Source organism: Perissodus microlepis, unplaced genomic scaffold (genome assembly GCF_051167445.1).
Source record: "Perissodus microlepis isolate ML-2025 ecotype Zambia unplaced genomic scaffold, ASM5116744v1 scaffold_24, whole genome shotgun sequence".
Lineage (NCBI taxonomy): Eukaryota > Metazoa > Chordata > Actinopteri > Cichliformes > Cichlidae > Perissodus > Perissodus microlepis.
In genome coordinates, this window is record NW_028182046.1 from 27,947 (window position 1) to 51,589 (window position 23,643).

At 41.3% G+C, this 23,643-nt stretch overlaps 1 protein-coding gene and 1 long non-coding RNA gene across 2 annotated transcripts; both read right to left on the minus strand.

Annotated features, from left to right (window-relative positions):
* Nucleotides 1-5,654: 5,654 nt before the first annotated feature.
* On the minus strand, nt 5,655-8,893 carry LOC146360560 (kinesin-like protein KIF1B). Its single transcript, XM_084922735.1, has 10 exons — nt 8,882-8,893; nt 7,901-8,005; nt 7,669-7,802; nt 7,507-7,568; nt 7,267-7,412; nt 6,906-7,087; nt 6,742-6,813; nt 6,525-6,644; nt 6,279-6,431; nt 5,655-6,052 (listed from the first exon to the last, which is right to left on the minus strand). Exons 1-7 carry the CDS (start codon nt 8,891-8,893, stop codon nt 6,798-6,800), a joined length of 657 nt encoding a protein of 218 aa, XP_084778861.1. The 3' UTR covers nt 5,655-6,052; nt 6,279-6,431; nt 6,525-6,644; nt 6,742-6,797.
* Nucleotides 8,894-10,822: 1,929 nt separating this feature from the next.
* On the minus strand, nt 10,823-13,816 carry LOC146360561 (uncharacterized). The gene is made up of 4 exons (XR_014799627.1): nt 13,000-13,816; nt 12,704-12,754; nt 12,467-12,510; nt 10,823-11,890 (listed from the first exon to the last, which is right to left on the minus strand). It is a non-coding gene; the product is annotated as an uncharacterized LOC146360561 (long non-coding RNA).
* Between the last annotated feature and the right edge of the window lie 9,827 nt (nt 13,817-23,643).

Consider the following 23,643-nt stretch of genomic DNA (forward strand, 5'->3'; position numbering starts at 1 on the left):
TCTGCCTTTTATCTTCATTTACTTGTTTAACTTTTTTCATTATTACTTCGTTTTACCTTGTTTCTTTATTTACTTGCTTGTTTAACTTTTTTTTTTCAACTTATCTAAAAACCAATTGAATTTATCCTTTGAGTATTTTTCATCTCATCTTTACAGAATTTTTCCAAAACATTTTCAAACATTCAGATCTGTCTTTTATTTTCTTCTTGAAACCTCATAAATGGTGAACTAAAAACCCCGGAATATGGTTTGAAACATTGTTTCAGCTGAAACTGGCATAACATGCTTGAGTGTGTGTGTGTGTGTGTGTGTGTGTGTGTGTGTGTGTGTGTGTGTGTGTGTGTGTGTGTGTGTGTGTGTGTGTGTGTGTGAGTGTGTGAGACAGGTGACAGGGTATCACTAGTTAGGTCATCATGTTTAGGCTCATTCACTCCAAAATTATTTAGGCTAAATCTTTAAAACAGTGTCATTGCATACACATTTTCAATTCACTCCAATCGCACAAATGCAGAAATAATTATTTGCAGTATCTTATTTATTATGAGATTATGTCATGACTGATCATTTGCACCCACACCATCAAAAATGGCATGTTTAATCGGTTATAAGAAAAGGTCAGAAATATAAGTGCCAACATGAGCAATGTCCACAGAAACCTCTGAATCTCAGCTCAAAGCTCAAATAAACCATTTCTACAACCACCAAACAAAGCAAAGACACCAAACAGTTAAAAGAGCAGTGACGTCACCATGAATCTGTGGTCAGGTAATATCCATATTTTGATTGATGATTTTCTGGAGTTAAATGTGAACCGAAGCATATTTTCAAAGGTGTTATATGCTATAAAATACTTTTAAATAAAATAATCTCTAATTAATTAGGTGTGGGAAATAAAAAAAAATCTCATTTTTCTATGTTTGAGTCACAGTAACTTCACTGGGCTCACATTTTACTGATTCCATTCTTTACTTGCATGTTTTAAACGCTTAAAGCACTTTCACGGGTTTTTATATTCTTTTGAAAATTCATGTGAACTCAAGCTGTCAGAATTGTAATGTAAGCTTTGATAATTGTCCACATTTGTCATTTTGACGATTATCCGTTTATTTTAATGAATACAGCAAACAGAAAAAAACTAACAAATTAACAAACGCGGCTCCTAATAAGACAAAACCTGATGATGCTGCAAAACGCAGTTAAGTGAGAGGAGGCTGTAAAATGGAATAACTGAAAAAGTGGCAGTGTACAGAGGTGGCGTTCCTCACCCTCTGGGTATCCGTAGAGGTTGTCAACAAAGTTGGAGATGGTGTAGTCGAACGCCGCAGCTGAGATGCCGTCGTTGTCCTCACTGTCGTCCACAAACTTCAGCCCCTCTCCCTGGTTCACTCCTATCAGGATGTCATAGTTTAGGAACATGCTGAGTGCTGGAACAGAGCCTGTGTGCATCACAAGTCTACAACAGGAAGTGCAGCTGAAACACAGCTTTGGGAATTGGCAGCATTTCATTTCCCAGTAAACAAAAAAAACATTAGCTGTTGGCTAAAATCCCTACTATAAACTGTAAATACTGCAAATATGTGCAAAGAGCTGCAAACTAATATATATACATTGCAAACAATAAATACACGTTCCAAAATAAAAACACCTCTGCAAATGAAGTGGAAACGTTTGCTCTTGCAGCGCTTCGCATCAACATGTATATGAGGCACTTTTGAGATTTGATCTGTGCATAGGTGCATCTTTGATGTGCAGCTCAGAGATCCACAATCCAGCACGTTTCTGTTTCTCTGACCGTCAGGCTGGCTGATCCGAGGTCACGTCAGAGCTTTATTTTTTATCTATATGTAACAGACAGTTGGTAGCTCTCCTTCCACGCATTTCATACCACACAGCAGGCAGACTGCTGGTTGGTTGACCAGAGTTTTTCAGTGCTTGTCTGCATTAACACTTCTCGAGAGGCGTAGGTGCCAAAAAGTGAATCCGGAGCCGAATGTAGCAGCTGCAGCACGGCACACAGAGCAAATATTTTCATGGGGTAGTATCAGAAATAAGACCTTTGAATATGTAGTCCCTTTAACTTCTTTCCTTCTATTAAACCCTTTGACAAACAGCCATCCAGTGTCCTCTGACATGTGCTCTTATCATTTGTTCCTGATGCTCAGATACAATCCTGGACTCAACATATGTGGCTGTGTCTCTGTCCTTGCTATAGATATGTGTTATTGTGCAAAATAAGGTTAAATAAATTAAGAAATAAATGCCCTCTGTTACATTTCATAGAAACCTTCATTGTGGAATGATTAAAAGCATAAGAAAAAAAATAACAATGTTAAAATAAAAAATTTGAACACAATGAGAGTTAGATGAGGTTTTGATTCAAGAATAAGAATAAAAAAATGAACACATGGTTCCCTGTGATGCTGCTGAACACGAGTACTTCACTTCAGAGATTTCAGCCGACACTGGTGTGACAGCAAAGGGAGTCATGGGACTACATCGTAATCTGTCCTGTGGGCCATTTAAAAGCAGCTTTGCTGGCTAACCACTGCCGTCAAAGCAAAAAAACTAAAGAAACATTGCACCTTCATTCTTTTTTTCTTACGTCCTTCTGACCTTTTCACCGTGTTTTCTTTGAGTCTTTACAACAAGAGTGTAAAGTTAATAGCAGTAAATGTCAAGGCTTTCTGATTCTCAGTGAGATAGAGCGAGCTAGAGGAGCAGAGAGGAATGTGTTAAATGAGGGTTAACTAACACACTGATCCCAGAACAGACCGCATGTACAAATCAAGTTCTCTCCTTAGTTCGTTTTCATCCTCCTAGTCCTCCTCCTCATCTCCTTGTAACCCTGTTTTTATTCCTTGGGATGAAAAAGCAAAAAGGGGCCCAAATCTACTCCTGCAGGAACAATCGGTCATTGTTTGTTTTTTAAACTGCTGAGATATGAAGCGATCCTCGCTTGTTTGTCTCTAGTTAGTCTGCAGTTTTTATGTTAACACAAATGCATGAGTATTTTACTGACTCACTAACTGACACTGGCACTATGGGCGGTTTAGAGGCGGCGTATGTACACAGATTGAGGAGGATCTAAGTATGACGTGGATGACAGAGGAAATCGGGCGTGGCCCTCCTGTCAAAGTTCATTCCCACTTTGAGTTTTTGTTTCAGAGACGGTTCAGCCTGATGTAAATTCACTGCTAGAAGAAAAATACCCTATAAATCTATTAGCAGCTATGGTTTAGGTAGCAGAGCGTAAACTAACACGTCACTTGGAGATAACTGTAGATTTTTCCTTCATGGTTTCAAATGTAAGCTGGGTGATTTGGTTCATTTTTGGTTTTTGTTTTAAACTGAGCAAACCTGGTCTTCTCCTGAGGACTGCTGCAGGCATAGCTGGACTGGCCATCGGGCATACCAGGCATTTGCCCGGTGGGCCGATGGTAATTTTTCGTTTTAAATGGGCTGACGTTTTGTTGTTGTTGTCTTTTTTTCCATAACCGTGTAAACAGTGAAAGGTGGCGGATTGGACAGATGCTGGCAGACGTGTAAAAATAACTCAATTGTTTGGTAGTGGCTATGGTGGAGCTTTCACAGTTTCAGTAAAATTAGCAAGTGGTGGAGGCCAGCAGGTGGATGGGGGAAAGGACTGGAGGTGGAGAGACCCAAGGCGGCCGCCAGTCCGACTGTCAGGTGAAATGAGCTTCAGGTAAGAAGTTATGACCTGCAGTCTATCTGGGTCAAACCAAGTTTAGGTGTAGTTTATTTTCGTTGTGCTAACTTTTTACAGTCAGTTACAATAACTGTGTACTAGCTAGCATGATGGAGTTTCTGTACAGTTGGGTGGGTGCTATGATGTTACTGGTGAACTTTATTTTATTCATATGGTTAGTTAGTAGAGTTGCCTACTGTCCCATAAAAAACGGAATCCTCTGGTATTCAGAGTTAATATTATGCGTTTTGTATTGAGCTGAAAATAAACGCGATTTGTCCCGTACTTCAGCTACAATAAAAAAAGACACAAAGCTGGAGTTATTCTGTGTCTTTGCTGCACAGCTGCCTCTTCTTCTCTCACTCTCCCCCCTCCCTCTCCCGCTGTTACTTCAATCATGAAACTGATCAATGATCAGCTGATCGGCGTTTCTGCCACAAGTCCCGTCTCTCTTGCTTGTTTATCTCCCGCTTTGCGCCAGAAAGAGGAAACTAGCAGAGGTCGCGTTAAACAGCAGAAGCGCCTTTAAACTTGATAAGCTGTTGTTAGAATTTATTTAATATTACTTTCTAGTATCAGCTGATGTTTGTTGGAGCCACGGCCATAAAAGCTGCTGGTCATGATATCGGTTTGGTTATCTGGTGAGAGGGAAACATGAAGATGAAACCAGGAGATGTCCTTACTGAATCATCAGAGCTGAACAGGTGATGGAGAAACAGGTTTACCTTTTAGGTGACATGAATGGGTTGAAGGAAAGCTATGAACTGTTTCTGAGAGACAACTTACACCAGGATCCTTTTCTATGTAGCTGACAGCTGGTAACTGTGCAGGGGCGGGTCTAGCAAAGTTTTGCCATGAGGCCAGGTAGAGCATTAACAGGGAAAGGGGGGCACAAAGAAATACTTTTCTTTCTTATTCTCATTTAAAATTTCTAGCTTTTAACAAATAATTATCCGAATCTTACAACCAAAGTTTTCATCTGATGTCAAATTTATAGAAATCCATTATTGTACATAGTAAGTTTTTTTCAGGGTCCCAACATAATTTCTTCAGAAGAAAGTACTGTACATGATGCCAGTATTTTCCCACATTTTCTAGATACTGTACTAGTACTTTGTGTAAAATGCCATCAAAAAGTCAGTTAAGTTTTATTCTTTCTCACCTGTCTTTCTGTCTCCTTTCACTTTTAAAAGGTTGCCATGTTAGAAAAAATATTTTGCCCTGCCATGCTGTTTATTGATGTGGTAAATAAATAGTTGATGAAAATATCACTAAATCTGTCATTTATTATTTTTAATATTCAGTAATGGTCATGTCTCACCTCTAGTCTTCTCTGTCTTAATTTCAGGTTTCCACCATATGTTGTAGATAGTTCAGGAAGTTAACTCAACCAAGCAGTCTTTGGGTTTCGGCTAAGTACTGTTTAGAATACCAGAATAGGGAGGATGGTGTAGGTTTAAGTTTATTAGATTGATACATATGTACCAACAAGACAGCGTGCATCACTGTCACAACGACGTTTGTTTTCATTCAAAGGCTTTATGGTTTTTCCTATAATACCTGGTGGGCCGGTCTCTAGTCAAAATGCCCGGGCTGATTTTTTGTCCCAGTCCAGCTCTGGCTGCAGGTATCATGCAAGCATGTTCATTTAATAAAAAAACAACAACAACAACAACAACAACAAAAAAAAAAATGAAACTCATTTCAGGAGACAAATAACACTGATAGAGACATTTTTTTGTACAGATGATTGGCAAACGGAAAGTTTCTAAAGAGTCGTGCACACACAAGTAGACAACTACAACATGCTACTTAGTTAGGGGAGTTTGGGAATGACAACCAAGCGGAACAAAATTAGACGCAAACATTGTCATCGAAACGAAAACACAAAAAGCTGAGGGGAGGGAAGCTAAGCTGGCAGCGGGGTTGCTGGAGGAAGGCGGGGAGGCAAAAGTTCTGAGGAACTTAAACGTTTTAGTCGCATGAAAAGAGACTTAAGCCCCAAGTCTACTTACAAGAGAAAACTGTCAAGAATCACAATGATTAATAAGTTTTAACACTTGATATTTTTGGTATTTTCAAAGGCTTTTCAGAAAGGATGGAAGCGGTGGTTCTCCCGCGTACCGCTCCGCACGCTCAGTTCTTTGTCAGTCCGCTGTGCCGCCTCGCCAGCTTAGATCTATGGGGAGAGTTTTACGTCTATCCTGCCTCAAACCTTAAGCATGGCCTGCTGGTCTTCACTGTATTCCACCTGTGCTGTGGAGAAGTTGAGGACGCCTCGCTCCACGGGGTCCTGGTCGCTGTTGCTCCATGAAGCTCAGAAAACCCTTCTTGGACACAACAGATCTGAAAAGAAGAGATTTTATTCATTTATTTATTTTTTAAGAGAGCGCTTGTTTTTCTAAGGAAGAAGCAGAGTTGGTTTGTTTCCAGCTGAAATCATCCAGGCTCAGGAATTTGAATCGATCCACATCATTTCTGCTTGAACTAGAGAACATGAGTGTCGACTTACATTTGGTCTGTGAGACACATGTCATAGTGACAGTATTTGGGTTAATATGGCATTACTCACCCTGGTCGCATTTCTTCAATATCAGGCACCAAGTTCAGGAACTCGTTCTTTGCAGCCCGCGCAAGGTAGGAGGTCTCCAGAGTGGGAACCATCAGGAAGTTTTCATAGTCTGAGCAGGAGGGACTGGAGGCACGTGAGCTGTTCTCAGGGGTCCTTTAACACAAATCACACCAAGTTAGAATCAAATAGATAACCTGTCAATAACCGTTTGCAGATCGAGGTCAATGTTCCTAAAAATATGTTTACTTCTGGCCCATGGAGCCTCAGCGGGAGTCCGAGAGAGGGGCAGGTAGAGGAAGGGGTGAGGGTGGCACTGCTGAAGCTCGTCACGGATGGATCACGTCCGGTCGGTGAGATGTCAGAAAGCTGAAGTGAAACAACAGCAGGATGAGGTAGACGTCAATATATGAACTCCCTGATGTGACACAGAAAGGCTATTTTTTAATTTATTTGTATTTCTCACCTTGCAGTCACTGATGCTGTTCACCAGCTGGTTGTATTCACTATTGAAGGTGTGTGTCAGAAGGCGCAGGCACTACAACACAACAGGAACAAGACCGATCAGCTCCAAGCAGAGAAGGAAGAAGGCAGCAACAAGAACGCCCACTAAGCCGACGTTTTTCTCACCTTGGTGGCCAGCTCCTTCTCACGCTTTCAAAGGTGGTGCTGGAGATCTGCGAGGAGATGGAGGTGGACGTGGACAGAGTGCCGGAGCTCACGCTGGGGGACTGAGACTCACTCAGGGACTTGGTGGTGGGAGCTGTTCCCACGGGAGCCGCCTCTCCCAGAAGGTGACGGATCTTTTCCACCTGGACGAAAGATGGGGGCGAATGTGAGGTGGGGAGAAGAGGGGGGGGTTAGTCATGTAAAGTCTGTACTCTAAGAAAAAACTTTTTAGAATAGCACTTTGGTCTTTGAGTTGAAAAGTCATTTTTCCCTCTACGATATTAAACAGATTTATTTCTTTATGAATCTTTTAAGGCCCCACCTCCTGCAGCTGCTCCATCTTCTCTAGCTCCCACTGGTGCTCTAGGATGAGGATATCTCCTCTGGGCCTCCGGCCGGCCAGGTTCTCCTCTCCACGCACGTAAGCCACTGATGTGTCCAGGACCTTCCTCCTCCTCCTCTGCATCCCTGCTCAGGACATGAGCCCTCATTAGCATGAAGCTCTCCGCAGAATTATGATAAAACAGCTGCCGTTCTTTAAACATGTTTCATGTCCACTCACCTGGGCTTCCAGTGTCAGACATCTTACACAAGCTCAGCTCGTAGATCCCAGTCACTTGGTTGCTATAATGAAGCAGAAGTTATGAAGAAGGAAACTTTGTAACAGGGCAGATATCTTTGATTGTGAAGCAGAGATGGCCACAGTACAGCAGCCCAGATTTACCAGTCAGGAGTTTTGGAGTATTCAGTCCCAAAGAGGTTCTTGAGAGAACGGGGTGGGGAAATCTTGGCGTCTCGGGAGTAAAAGACCGTGCAGATGTCTTTGGTGATAATGGCAGGCTGGATGCAATGGTCCAGCTGCAGAAAGGAGATACAGGGTGTGTGTTAGACACGATGACATCAAGAGACTTAAAAACACATACAAACAGGTACAACACGGCGGAGCAGCGGCTGACCTCCAGATACGCAGATAAGGTCATGTAGATCTTCTCTCCATAGGGAGTGACACGGTTGAGCAGGAGGGAGTTGTGCAGGGAGCTGTCCCACACTGCCTCAAAGTCCTGAAAAAGACAGAAAGAGGAAAAGTTAGCTTGACAGCATTATTTTTTATGAAGTCCTACTTGGTGCTAACATTACAGGGTCTCTGTTTACAGCAGTGTGTCATGTTGTTAAAAAAAGTGAGTGAGGTGAGCACAGTTCTGACATATCAGGAAGTGAACACAGTGACTGAAGCGGTGTTCACATTCATCCTTTAATCATGACAAAACGTGAGGAATCGCACTGAGCTGAGACCTTGACAACAGACAAATCAGGAGCCACAGAGTGTCAAGTGTCAGCCGACACCAATCGGGACAATGATAAGAAAGAAATTCATTTACAGACACGTGAAAAAGCAGTTTAAGGTTCTAGATCTGGATTATTACAACACATCATTATTTATTTAAAGCAACCCAAAATGCACAAATGACTATAACCAAGTACATCCTGTGATTCAGCAGCTGATAGAACCAACTTTAGCAGCAAAAACTTGAGGTAATCATTTTTTATTAGTGTTTCACAGCAGTGTGGACGGATTTCTGGCCCGTTTGTCTTTACAATGTTTCTTCGGTTCATTGAAGTTTGCAGATATTTATTCATTCACAGCTTTCTTAACGTTCAATCATGTTGAAGTCTCAACTTTGAGCCATGCAGCACCACTCTGTTGTTGCTTTGCTGCTGCGCTCTGGGGTCACTGACCCAACGATGATCTCTTTGACTCTTGAATACTTCAGTGACCTGGACACTTTGCAGATTCTTTGGCAGCAAAAAAAGACCAAATAATCATCACCCGAGCAAAACCGTTGGTATGAGGTGTTTGTGCTGATATGCCGTGTTTGGTTTTCACCAATGTTGAAGCTGTGCATTAGGGCTTAGGTTTTCAACTTTGCAAACCTAACCCATGCTGCCATGTTGTATTTAGAGGGAAAATGGTTTCTCCTGGAAGTCTTTCCAAACAGGCCATATTTGTTGAGTCTTTTTCTAATTGCACTGTCATGAACTCCAACATTTAGCATGCTAACTGTGGCCTGTAGAGCCTCAGATGTGTGGGGTGAATTTTCTGGGACGTCCACTCCTGGTAAGATTGGAAACAGTCTTTGATTTTTTTAACTTGAGAATAATCTTTCTTGCTGTAAAATGATCGACTTCAAAGTCTTCCCAGATTCATGGGTATCAACAACTGCTTCTCTTCTCCTCAGTATGTTACCACTTACCTGAATACACCACACCAGCAAACTGACAGTAGTGGTTACACTTACTGATGATCTAGTGCATTTGATTAGCACTTGGCTGATACTGACCCTCTTAACTAATTATGGAAATAGTCTTGGATGTACTTAGTTTTTTAAACATCTGAATTTCGGCTCAGTGTTTGTTAAATAAATAATGACGTGGTATAATGTGTTCTGTGTTGTTCATCTGAGGTTGCATTTACCTCATATTAAGACCTACTAAGGACCTGATTTTTTTTAAATTTATGTCCTGATACATAAAACCTGAGAGCTCACATAACTGCATATGCTCAGAATAGACAGCACACATGGATACAAATTACTGCCTTGCAGCAGCAATCTTAAGACCATCACTATGAGCTCCATATAAGATTACACTGTTCCTGTTACTAACAGCAGGGGGCACTATCAGCCACAGACTCAGAGCCAGATATGCTCTGCTGGTGCCTCATTGTTACTGAGGTAAGACTTTATAGTGAGAAACAGCTGAGGGGAAAACACTGATCTGGAAACATCTGAGTGTTACAGAGGATATACATAGCACTGTGGTTCAGTGTCACACAATCACAAACAAATACAGCAAAGTACTAAAAAGGGTGTTGCCTCCAAAGATTGCTTTTACTGGTTTGGAGCTTAGGAGGCTTAATAACGACAGGCATGAATGAAGACAGATCAGAACAGCTGTTTTATCACAGCATCCAGTACCAACACAACCATCCACACTCAAGAGCCTGTTGGCTTCAGAGTCAGCAGCTGAATGTCTAAAATATCAAATGTCATTTTTTGGTCCATCAGCTACAGCATGAACTGCTTAAAGTGAGAAGCAGCCTAAAGCCCGACAGATTCATCTTTCCAGACTGAAAATATCTCAGAGTGAACCGAGTGGTGCGTTTTCAGTGTGATCTCACAAAGTCAAATCCCTTTAATGATGTTCTGTCCTGTCTTCCTCTATCAAAAGCACACAAACACTATAAAACATTGTTTCTGTGCTTTGGGGTTTTTGTTTTCTACAGAGAGGTATAGTACGACTAGACCCTAAAGGTAGGCTGCTCACCTACAACCAGCTCACGAACATCTTTCCAATGGAGCTCGCTGCCCTTCTCGTGGATGAGGGTCACTGTGATCCTCCGCTGGACCCCCTGCAGCAAACATAACAGGAGCTCAGGATCACAGTGAGCACAGCTAGAGCAACATTACGCTTTAAAAGAAGATATTCAACTGTGTACAAAGGAAGCAGTTACCACTGTGTGAGTAATAAGAAAACAACATGTGCACCAATCCTGTACCTGGTGCAGCAGGTAGGTACCATGACAGGGCAGGCCTCCACTGTGATCCACGATGGCTGGGATGTACCTGTGCATGGAGGGAGGAGGTGACACAACATCCCAACGTATAATATTCTTCCTGGAGATAATTTTTATGGTTCCTTTAAAGCTTGTGCGTGAATATAACACTCCAGGTGGATACTCACTCTCCAGTGGGCTCCAGCTCACTGATCTCAAACCAGACCAGCAGGTCGTACTTGCTGACACACTGACCCAGGTTGGATTTGGTGATGGTGTTCAACTTGGTGGCTGCAACTGCCACACACACACACACACACACACACACACACAAGCTCAACGTTAACAAGTGGGAATTTGTCTGAATTTAAGAGAAGATGAATAAAAGTGAGGAGTATTTACTACATGCTTTGGGTGACTAAATGGAGGATGGATAGGTGACGTGAAAACACTACTGACCCTTTATACTGAGCCAATAGCTCACACACTTCTATTAAATCTGTCTAAACAGCCAGTAATCACAGAGGATAGATACTGGAAGCAAACTGAAATGTTAGGAGGAACTAAATCACACATTACAACACCAGTGGCAGCACCCTGCTGTCTCACACATCTGGATCATGGTCCTGTTGAAACGGGCTAAACGCTAAAGCTCACAGTTGCATTCGTCTATACTCAATATGATCGAAAGGAATGTTATTACACTTGAAAACTGCTCTATTCACGTCTTCTTTTGGTGTGAATGATATGTCAGCAAGGTGCAGCACTCATAACCACAGCAGAGCTTTACCATGCTACCGCCTACAGCCACAGAGCACTATAAGAGCACAGCACGACTCTAATTACTACAGCAACCAGCATCAAATGTCTGGCTCATTAGCTACAACAGAGTCCACTGTACCAACCATGATGCTTGGGGACAGTTAGCACAGGGTCACTGGGAGGAAGGGGAAGTGAGAGAGCTGGTCAGCCTCGTCCTCTAGACTGGCCACAGCAGAGGACGCCAGGAAGTTGGCGTGCTCGGACAGCGTGTCCAGCACTTTGCCGTTCACATAGCCGCTCACAAGGTAGCGGATCAACTCTATCTTACGGGTATAGTCTGGATGTGCGATATTGATGAACGGTGAGAGAGATTGAAGGGGAAAAGAAGAGGAAGGAGGACAGAGTTGGGTAAGAGGATTATATAAATAAGAGATACATACATACATATCCAAAGGAGGTGAGAAATGACAAGGGAAAAAAAGTGGAAGGTCACATGAGGCATGCTTATGTAACAAAAAATCAACATAAAATTATTGATGGCAAAGAACACATTGAAGTGACATGGAAACACTCGCCTGGTTTGGACAGAGACATGGGAATAGGATAGTACTTCCTGGATGCTGTTGGAGGACTGTTGACATAATACAAATACCTTTTATTTATATATGCATATAAAATTAGCCAATGTGATTAGAATACAATCGTTTACACATTTCTAACAAAATCTGCTGCATTAAATATGAATTATCACTGCATGACTGGATCTGCTGTTTGACCCCCACCAACCTGGTCCCGTCCTGATATTCTAACTCTGTAATATGCAACTTCTGTCAGTGTTCTGATACTGGAAACTGAATTTCCTGGAGGAACCACCCGAGGGATTAATAAAGTTCTATCTAATCTACATCGACAACAGAAAAAGAAAATCTGCTGCTTGCAACAGCATTGTGTTAGAAGCATTTGTACTGGAGTGAATGCATTTAACTGTACTTGCATCATCTGTTAAAAGTACTTATATATTGCAATAAGACTGCAAAAAGCAAAGGGGATTGAATTATATAGTATGTGGTATGTGTATAAGGTGACACATGTATGCAGTTTCCTGCCATTAGTGTAATGTAAACTTGGAATCATCACATATCTACAGGTATTTGTACTGAATGGAATGAGCTGTGGTGATTAAAAGCATTAGCAAAAGCATACTTACTAGTGGCCTTTTCTTCTTAGGTCTGGATCTTGATGCCTCTGGGACTGAAGATCACAGCCAAGTCACCAGTTTCATAAACAATAAACAAACAAAAAGCAAATAAACAAAACACTTTCAGAGATCGCACAACTTTTGTTTTCATCTTCATATGATAATGTTCCTTGAATCAAATCTACCATATACACTCTACTACAGTGTATCAAACTAGTCTAAATACTTCCACAAACAATGACATACCCATCTTTGTCTTTTTGTGGCTTTCACCAAAAACTCTCCCCCTGGTGGATCCTGTGTTGACGTACGTGATTTCGGGAGAAACAAAAACAAAATCATTTTAAATGGTTACATTAAATGTAATATTATCAACATTCAATAGATTTGACTGTACATGTATCAGCTGGTGTAAAATACATGTTCCTTGATCCTTGGTCAGGGAACATAAATTACTGTCGTTTCAGCCATCAGGTACTCCTCTAAAATTCAGCCTGGACTCCAAATATAAAGCATACAATACATACAAACATACAAATCACCTTTGCTGGTCTTGTTGCCTGCGTGCTCCACTTGCCCCTCTGAAGTGCTCAGTGGGTCATCCTGTCCCTTGTTGAGCTTAATCTTCTCCATCACATTCCTCACTTCCTCCACCTGCGTGGTCCTCACCTCCCGTGCCTCCATAATCGTTGACTCCTCCTGGTTGTTGATCATTCAAGTTAGTTTACACAATGGGTCAAACTTTTAACTTTATCCTGCTTTACGCCTCCTGGTTTGTAGCAGACTAAGTATATATGATGTATGAAAGGGAACAGAGTGGAGTTAAAGTGTGAGGGTGAAGGAGAAGATGTTGTGACTCAGTGATGATGATGATGATGACCAAACGTCAGTCTACTGGAAGTGCAAAATGCTACAGACCCCTGACTCCACCAAAACATCGAGCTTAAGACTACATACCTTTTCTTCAAGGCCCGTGTACAATGTGCTCTTTAACCTCTATAAACTTCAAATCCAAGTGTATACACAGATGCCACACTGACAGACTGAAAAGAATTACAAAAGCTTTTGGTAAAACATCTTGTGATGACTATCTACATTGCATGTGACTTCACTGTGTTGGAACAGATGTACTATAAATGCCAGTTCATCTCACAACAGCTACTGAACGTGTTAATTTAAATCTGTCTAAAGAGCCAGTAATCACAGAGGATAGATACTGGAAGCATACTGAAATGTTAGGAGGAACTAAATCACACATTACAACACCAGTGGCAGCCAGTGTTGCCAACTTAGCGACTTTGTCGCTATATTTAGCGAGTTTTCAGACCCCCTTAGTGACTTTTTTTCTAAAAAGCGACTAGCGACAAATCTGGCGACTTTTTCTGGTATTATTGGAGACTTATTTATGACGACTTTTTGACGTGAAAACGCATTATGGCTCTTACTCTCAACAAGCAGCGGTGCTGCGGTGGGCACCTCACCCGTGCCAAAGCGCTCCCAGGCGGAGGATAGTCCTCCCCCCGCTGCTATCAGGGCAGGAGACGTTCACGCCTGTGCGTCCAAACGGCAAATGAATCGCGCATGAGCGAAGCCGCTGCTCCCGCACTGACTGTAATGCAGTCAGTTCTTCCTTTACTGTTATGCTGTTTTGTGGATCACAAGGTTTAAAACTACTTATAAACACGCACTCTCACACACAAAGTAACTCCACCAGAGTGCCAGTTTCGGGTCACTTTTGCCGGTCCAGGCCTGGATAAAGGAGCAGGGTTGGAATTGTGACATTAAAAAAACAATAATTGCTAAAAGAAATTTAATTTGTAGTTCTAAATAAATTCTAACTGCATTTAGGACGTTTTTTACTCACTTTATGTCTCTTCCATGATGTTATTTCTCTCCCCAACAACGTAGGTTACAATTATATTAGCATGACTAATTATGCAAATTAGGCGATGATGTCATTTGGCGACTTCTAGCGACTTTTAGGACAGCCAATAGCGATTTTCCTTACTGAGGAGTTGGCAACACCCTGCTGTCTCACACATGGGATCACGGTCCTGTTGAAACGGGATAATCGCTAAAGCTCACAGTTGTATTCCTCTATACTCAATATGATCGAAAAAACTATTTTAACAAACAATTAAAAAATGAACAAGTAAAAGATCTACTATAGCCAAAAGAAGACCATTTACAGACTATAGCCCTGTGAACAAGTATTTGCCTCCTTTCTGATTTCGTATCTTATTCCATATTTGTCACACTTACACCTTTCACATCAATACATTTATAACATTAGACAACAATGTCTAATATTAAACGGCAGTTTTCAAGGGAAAAATGCTATCCAAACATACTTGGTCCTATATGAAAAAGTAATCCCACCGAAAACCATACCTTGTGTGTCACCTCTGACACCAAGAACTGCAGCAAGCGTTTGGTGCTAGAGATCACATTTGGACTCTGGACCTCTGTGGAGTGTGCAGATGATCTCATTGCTGTCTAAAAATCCAAGGAGTGCTGAATCATTGAAAAATACACAGTAACAGGTGTGTAGCATCGCTAACTAGGTAGCAACAAGCCTCTAACACAGTGTGTGTATGCTAGCGGCTAATCTAGCAAACAAATGAACAGAGTGCTGTTAGGTGTTGCACAAGGATAAGATGATAAGCTGTGTGTCTTTTTTATAATGACCTGCTTGAATTTACCTTAATCCAAGGAGTGGTCAGTGTGGGGAAATCTGCCATGAGCAGATAAAGTGGATGAGTGGGACAAGGTAGGTGTGCCGAAAAGAGGCAACAAAGCTGACGCTGAAGAGTGTGGTGAGAACATAGTGGCGCCAACAGCAGGTTTCAGGCTAGCAGGAAGACTTTGGCGCAGTAACACCTACAACGTTGGCAGTCCCATTTTGTGAAAGCCAATAAAAAAATAGCTATGTTTCCATGTGTCATTTGTGTGGAACAATACTGCACAAGAAGCTAAATAGATTTAGAAAAACGAAAAAAAAAATTGTTGAAGAACACAAGATAAATGTCCTTTTTTTATACCATGAACTGGCCTGCTGTGTGGTGCACAGCGTTAACAGGCCAGCATTCAGACCCCAGAGTTTAACGGCCAAGTTCGAGTCTCTGACGGTCCGTCTGCTATAGCGGGATAGGCCGAGCGAAAGACGAAGCTCCGGGCTCCTCCTTTTTCTCGCTTTTTTTTTTTCATTCACATTTATTTACATTTATTTAGATATCAAGCTGCAAGTAAAAGCTCAGGGAAACACTTTTAAGGCGCCCTTTAAGGTACCCTATATATGTCCTTTCACATCTTATCACTTCATACAGTGCTATGGGCCAGTCTACACCTGCTACTTTCTGCACAAGCTTTTATCACACTCGACCCACTGTTTACAGGTAAGAAATACAGTGTCAGTAATGTTAAAGTGGCTGTGTGGAGTAGCACAACCACTGCTAATATAACACTTTTCACATGCATTTCTACATATTACAGTGTCTTTTACCGTCTTTATATGGTGCTAGCTTAAAGTCATGCTGTAAATGTTAGCTTGTAGTGAAACATATTCAAACCATGTTAGGACAGAAATATTGGCTTCTATCATGACTAGTTAATAGAGATAGTAACTGCCCACGCGTTACTGTAATCCGATTACTTTTTTCAAGTAATGTGACACACTGTTTACAGCAGTGTGTCATGTTCAGGAAGTGAACACACTGACTGAAGCGGTGTTCACATTCATCCTTTAATCATGACAAAATGTGAGGAATCGCACTGAGCTGAGACCTTGACAACAGACAAATCAGGAGCCACAGAGTGTCAAGTGTCAGCCGACACCAATCGGGACAATGATAAGAAAGAAATTCATTTACAGACACGTGAAAAAGCAGTTTAAGGTTCTAGATCTGGATGATTACAACACATCATTATTTATTTAAAGCAACCCAAAATGCACAAATGACTATAACCAAGTACATCCTGTGATTCAGCAGCTGATAGAACCAACTTTAGCAGCAAAAACTTGAGTTAATCATTTTTTATTAGTGTTTCACAGCCAGAGATGGGCAGTAACGCGGGGTAAAGCGTTACTGTAATCCGATTACTTTTTTCAAGTAACGAGTAATGTAAGGGATTACTATTGCAAAAAAGGTAATTAGATTACTGTTACTTTCCCGTAAGCAGGCTGCCTTATTGCGTTACTAAAACCATAATTTCTTTGCCAGAGTGTCTCATGACAATAACAGCTGTGTGCAGATCAACAATGGATAATCTATCAAGGAGTGCAGAGAGAGTATGACCCTGCAGCGTTTAAAGCGTTGAAGTACTGACCTTACTTTGAGTTTGATTCCGTAAAAAGTAACAAAAACTTTTAGAAACTTCTTTTTACAGCGAAAAAAACCCTTAACTTCCGAGCAAGCTCCAAGTAGCTACTACGGGATTGGAAATTCACAGAGAGACTCGCGGATTCTTCCACTGACCGCTGCAGCACACCTTCACCAGGTCCAGGGCAAACATCCGCCTGCTATACAGGTGAAAATAGAGCAACAGGACCGCTGAGTCTTTGATTTTATTTATTTTCTGCTGTGTTTCACTTGCATTTATTTGAAAGACTGAGTGTAAACACAAAAAATATATATTTTATGTGCTGGAATGTGCAGATAATAGGTTTAAATGTTAAACAAATTTCTTCTAGTCAGAATGTTGCATATAATTAAATTTTTGCTTGATGCATAAAGTTAAAAGATTCAAACTAATAAAACAAGTTTTAAAAACAGACTTTTCCATTTGATTACATTTTGTATGATGGATTATGCAGAAAAAGTAGAATTGGGCTGAAAGATCTATCGCTTTATTACCTATTCAGGTTGTAAATCATGTTTTTAAAAAGTAACTAAGTAATTAATTACTTTTGAAAATAAGTAATCAGTAAATTAATGGGATTACTTTTTGGGGGAAGTAATTAGTTACTGATTTACTTTTTTCAAGTAACTTGACCAACACTGCTAGCTAAGTTGCTACCATAGTTAATACAGTTACGGGTAACATGATAGTGCTAACCCATAACCCCGAACTCTGTAATACTGTAAATGATGAGTGATTTAAGTTAACACTAAACATTAAACAGTGTCTCCTGAACATTTATAATCAGGTGTGAGTCTGGCTGCATTGACTTTTGAAGATGCAAATTTAGCATGATGGCTGATGGTGCTGTGTAAGCTTCTACTTACCTTCTACACTGTGTTTAACACACATTTCAGAATAGCAAAGAGGAGCACTGTTGCTTCATCCTTAATACTTTAGAGGAGAACTGGACTGCAGATCAAAAGGTCCTTAATAGCTTTTTGTCCTCCCCGACCCTCAAAGCCAAACCAGCCATGAGAGCTGATGGGACACGATTTGTAAAAGTGACATTATCAGAAACAAAGGGGAGCAACAATACTTCATATTTGGATTCTTTAGAGAAAAGTATTTGAAAAGGCTGTCTGCTGTTTTGGATTGATGTCGTTCTCCTGAGGCTCAAAGAAGTAGGGCAGTGTCACGGTCCTTTTGGCAGCAGAAAGCTGCTGAGTGCTGGAAAGAAGCACGGCCACACCAGCTGAAAGGTCTCACTGACACAGAAGCTGTTGGCCATCCTCTGTGTTGCCACTGTCTTCACCCTGCTGTTATTAAGTCTCAATAACATACATTTCTATATAGCTAAGCTTGATGAGCGATGCCTTGTTGGCTGACATTTATGTCTTTGAGCGTGTGAGAACTTTAATAATTATAAAACCACATGAATTTGACAAATGTCCTTTTAACCGACAGCTCATAGTGAAGTACACTGAGCCACCCGGAGCTATAATATCAAAATAGAAGCTGCTACCTTTGTCAAGAGTGGCTGGATCTGAGTGCATACTACTTTCAGTTGTTCAAATTTTGCTTAATTTGTTAAAAGTCCTGTCTATGTGCAGAGAGTGTCTTCCAGAGGAATGGTTCTGTGGGGATTGTGATGTTCTACATCACAAACATCAGCCACTCCACAACAGACAAAGTGTTATTGATGTTTTTTAAAGCCACGGTCAAAATTGCACCAATATATAAAATATTTCCTCATGAGATTCACTCAATTTTGGTTTTCATATGTGTCTACAGCCAGTTAGAAAGAATCTATTTAAGTGGTTTTCTCTTTCTTGGTAGCTCGCATTCTGCCAACAGTAAAGCTTTCAAACTGCTCCTGTGGGTTGCGTAAACTTCACAGTGTCAGCAGGAAAAATCGTGATTTTAATCAACATTAATAGTAAACAGCAACCTGCTATTTAGGTTTCTGTGATGGATTTGAACATAGTGTGATGGAGCATGTTTTCTGCCCTTGCTGTACAATCAGAACATGGTATTGCTTTAACAGAAGTCACCCGTGAAGGCAGTGGTGTATTATTCATGTTGCTTCTTTTTCTTTTTGGTCCAAGGACGTTATGATGTGCACCAGGCGATACACAGATGTCAAACATGCCAGCAGCAGTGCAGCCCTGATTTAAAGGACCTGATTAGGAGTGGATATTGGCCAGCATCTGTCAACATGTCTACTCTTTACACTTTAGACCTCTTGAGCTCCTTCCTGGAACTAAAAGTATTTTCTCCATGATTCTCCAGGGAAGCTTTTGCAAAACTGTTGGAGCGTGGTACTACAGTGGCTTGCAAAAGTATTCGGCCCCCTTGAACTTTTCCACATTTTGTCACATTACAGCCACAAACATGAATCAATTTTATTGGAATTCTGCGTGAAAGACCAACACAAAGTGGTGCACACGTGAGAAGTGGAAGGAAAATCATACATGATTCCAAACATTTTTTACATTTAAATAACTGAAAAGTGGGGTGTGCGTAATTATTCAGCCCCCTGAGTCAATACTTTGTAGAACCACCTTTTGCTGCAGTTACAGCTGCCAGTCTTTTAGGGTCTGTCTCTACCAGCTTTGCACATCTAGAGACTGAAATCTTTGCCCATTCTTCTTTGCAAAACAGCTCCAGCTCAGTCAGATTAGATGGACAGCGTTTGTGAACAGCAGTTTTCAGATCTTGCCACAGATCTGAGGGGGGCGAATACTTTTGCAAGCAGCTGCAAGTGTGGGGGAAGGGTGAGTGAAGTATTTCTTTGATATTGTTTTTCAATAAGCAGATGCAAATATTTATTCCTCTGTTATATTTCTGTACATACAGACTGGGCGTGCCAAAAGCGATGCACTGCAGCACAGCTTTCTTGATGAGGAAGACCAGCTGTGCTGTGATGTCAGCTTCAGCTGCCCAGCATGCACACCTGAAATGTTGGCGGTTTCAGTTGATGGTAACAGAAAGCTATATCACTTTAAGCAAAAAGAAAGGTGCTCATTGTTGATGTTCTTTGTGCTTGTGTTTTTATGCACATATTTATAAAAACCTTCCATGGTTAGACTTTATTGTTTCTCTGATGTTGCTCTGATGACCGTGACTTTTTTGATGCCGTTTTTTTTTTAAAGTATGTTTGAGATTTTTTGATATAAGAAAAAAAAAGAAAAAAAAGACACAACACCCCCCCCACCCCCAAAAAAAACCAAACAAACAAACAAACAAAAAAACTAATAAAACAAAGCAGACAACACAACAGCAAGGGCAAAAACACACAAATAAGGCAAAATATTACGCTGCAACAACAAAAATACTACTTCAGCACCGGCAATAAACAGAAATAAAACGCTGAGGTGGTACGCTGAATTATTTGCGATCGATCAAAGAGAACTTTGTTTTAATACATGATCTAAAAATGGCTGCCACACATCAAAGAAATGACTAAGTTTGTCCGCTGATGTGTACCTAATCCTCTCCACGTGCAACTGAGCAGCCAGTTCTTTTAGCCACATTTTGAATTGAGCTACAATATCCGACTTCCAGAGAGTCAAGATCATTTTCTTAGCAATTACCATCCCGAACAAAAATGTAGTTTGTGCAGCAGAGCTGAGGTGTAAAAGGGAAGAGGAAGATCCAAACAATGCAGTTATTGGGTCCAGCTCTGATGTGCAATTGTAGATATCAGAAAAACATTTAAAAATGTCCAACCAATAGTTATGCAATTTGGGGCAAGTCCAACATAAATGAGTGAGAGAGCCTTCTCCAAGTTTACAACGATCACATGTGGGACTAATAGAAGGAAAAATGATGGCGTTTTTGTTGCTGAAGACAGCAAAATGTCTGCATTTGTTGACACTTTACAGAAGGCAGTGAAAAATGCAAGTTTAGGTGATTTTGTTTTTCATTTTGGTTAATTTGACATAATAGTTTTTACTATAGTAACCAAATGACTGTCTTCTGCAAAATGACTACTGTTAAATTAGAGTAAATGGAAAATCTTGTCATTTACTTTATAATTTCTTGCTATTTTATTATATTTGTTACATGTCGTAGACACGGGGAAGAGGCACATGTGGGGATTCCCAGTGGACAGCAGCACGAGAGACTTCAAGGAAGGCCTCCAAACTGGATGAAGAGGAAATGGAGGTCGCTGTGTGTCGACATAGATTGTGTCTTTTGTGTCACTTTCACTTCAGGGACGGCAAACTGTGGTGTGTTTCAGGAACGGTTACATGCCTGACAACTACACTTCTGAACAGGTCCAACTTTTGATTTGCACTCAGAATGATTACATCAAAGAGTTTAGTTAAAAACACTAAATGAAACCTGCAGACTTGCTTAAAGTGATTCGTATTCATGAGAAACTGGAGCGTCATTATCATTGAGTTTATTTCTTTCCCTGCTAAGCAACACCAAGTCTTGCCCTGATTGGATGATGTAAGTGACAACAGACCTGTCGCCGTCTCAGTTTGAATGGGTGATTAGAGACCAACACATGTTTGTTGCTGCTCCATGTTTTCTGCAACATTGTGTGTAGTTACTGCAGCTGTGTGTGCATTCTGCTGGCAGGAACAGGAAACAAGTGAAAGAAAACTGGCGAGCATCCTGGAAGGAAAACTTAATCGGACATAACAAGTTAAAACAGTTTGCAAGTTTCAAGCCAAACTGCTGAATCTACCGTCCAGGTTCTCCTTGATAGCGTGACTCTGTGTTGTTCTCCTTCATTCTTCTGTCTCTGTCTGTCAAATCTCAGCGTATTATAAACCAACTGTTGTCACCCTCTGCTGGTCAGTGTGCTGGCTGTTTTCTCGGGAATCTCAACCACAAGAAAGTTTATACGAACGAAGCTAAAAAACCTGTGACAGTTTGTGAAACGTCATTAGCAGCAGTGAAATAAGATTCCAAAAGTTAGTGAAATGATAGAGGCTATTTTATGCTGGATAAATTCTTCTAGCACAAAGTGGCCCAATAAACTGAATTTTTTAATACAGAAATACATCTAATGATAAAAAGACAAGCAGAGAATTCATTGTCTGTTTTCAATTGCAGAGCTGGGATGCTCGTCTCCTCATGGAGCGCTCTCGAGCTGTGAAGTGTCCAGATATCAGCGCTCACCTGGCTGATACCAAGAAGGTTCAGCAAGTGCTCCCCAGACCTGGAGTAAATGGTAAATGGCCTGCATTTGTATAGCGCTTTTCTAGTCATTAAGGACCCCAAAGCGCTTTACACTACATTCAGTCATTCACACACTGGCGATAGCAAGCTACATTGTAGCCACAGCTGCCCTGGGGCGCACTGACAGAGGCGAGGCTGCCGGACACAGGCGCCACCGGGCCCTCTGACCACCACCAGTAGGCAAACATGGGGTTAGTATCTTGCCCAAGGATATTTGGCATGCAGCCAGGAGGCAGCCTGGGATCGAACCACCGACCTTCTGATTAGTGGCTGACCTGCTCTGCCACCTGAGCTACAGCCACCCCAGCTACAGTCCTGGACAGATTCTTCCCAGACCAGCCTCAAGCTGTGCAGCAGATCCGAGCGACATTGGCTGACCTCTACACTCTAGACATGGTGAGAAAAAGGGCACGGTTTTTTCATTGTTTGGAAAATTTGGCATTAGATAATCTTCACGTGGGTGTTGCTGTTCAGTGTAAGCAATATCATTTGCATTTTATTCCTCTGATTTATTTCTCTGTGGTTGCGCTCGTCTACAGGGTCCAGAGGGACAAAACAGTATCAGTGGCCTTGTCAGCAGCAGAACCGTTTGTCTTGAAGTCTCAGCGAGAAGGAGGAGGTACAGCGGGGGGATAGAAGCGTCTTTAAAAATGTTGAAAACTTCTGTTTATTGCTCACCATTTGTTAAACTAGGGAAGTTTAAGCAGTGCATGTGTGGATCTGCACACACATGCAGCATTTTCTTGCATTCCATGTATGAGCTAGCCTCAGTCAAAACAGTGACGACACATACATGACTGCCTGCTGTTTTGCGTTACTGTATATCTACTGTGATTCATGCATGCTGTACTGTGACTGAGATAATAGTGTATATGAGACACACTTGACAACAACATTGATCAGGATGTGAAAAAGCTACCAGATACAAGTTGTCAGCAGGTTATGGCTGACTAACCACCCTGCCTTACATCACTCTGGGCTAATACTGTAAAAAGCAATCATTAGTTTTCTTTGTAATATCAGATCATTTATTTTGATAAATACATAGTCCAGTATCAGGGTTCATATGAGCTATTTTAGCAGTAATTTTACACCTCCACTATGATAGTATTTAGCTGTTAATCATGTTAGCAAGGAAGCTCGGGTTTGTAGTTCATTCTTAATTTAGCCACGCTGCATGAATTTGGATGATACGATTTTTGAAAATGGCAGTTTCATTTATCGGGCGTTTATAAAATCGTATTTCTTAGGCTGGCTTTTAAGGAAGGAGAAAAGGTATGTATCAGTTGGCTGGGAAGAAAGATGGAGGTGGAAAGGATGTGCGAGCTATGGGACAAAGTTGCTGAGACTAAGTTAAAAAGAGGTGAGGATCAGTGAGCAGGAGTGTGACTTTGTGCTGAAAAGAGCACAACAGATTGTCTGGAGAGAAGGTGAAGGAAAGTCAGCTGAAGCAAGACAGTTTGTGGAGTTTGTGTTGGACTGTATGTTATGCTGGGAGCCTGGGGATTAGTGGACTTTGATTCCAAGTTAATACTAGCTAGTGTTTCTCACTGGTTTTCGGGTGGTGGAGTAAAAGGGATTGGTGGCTGTTTCTAATGTTAGCCTTTTCTTGGTTTTCTTACAGGCAGGGTAAAGACATGGTGATGAAT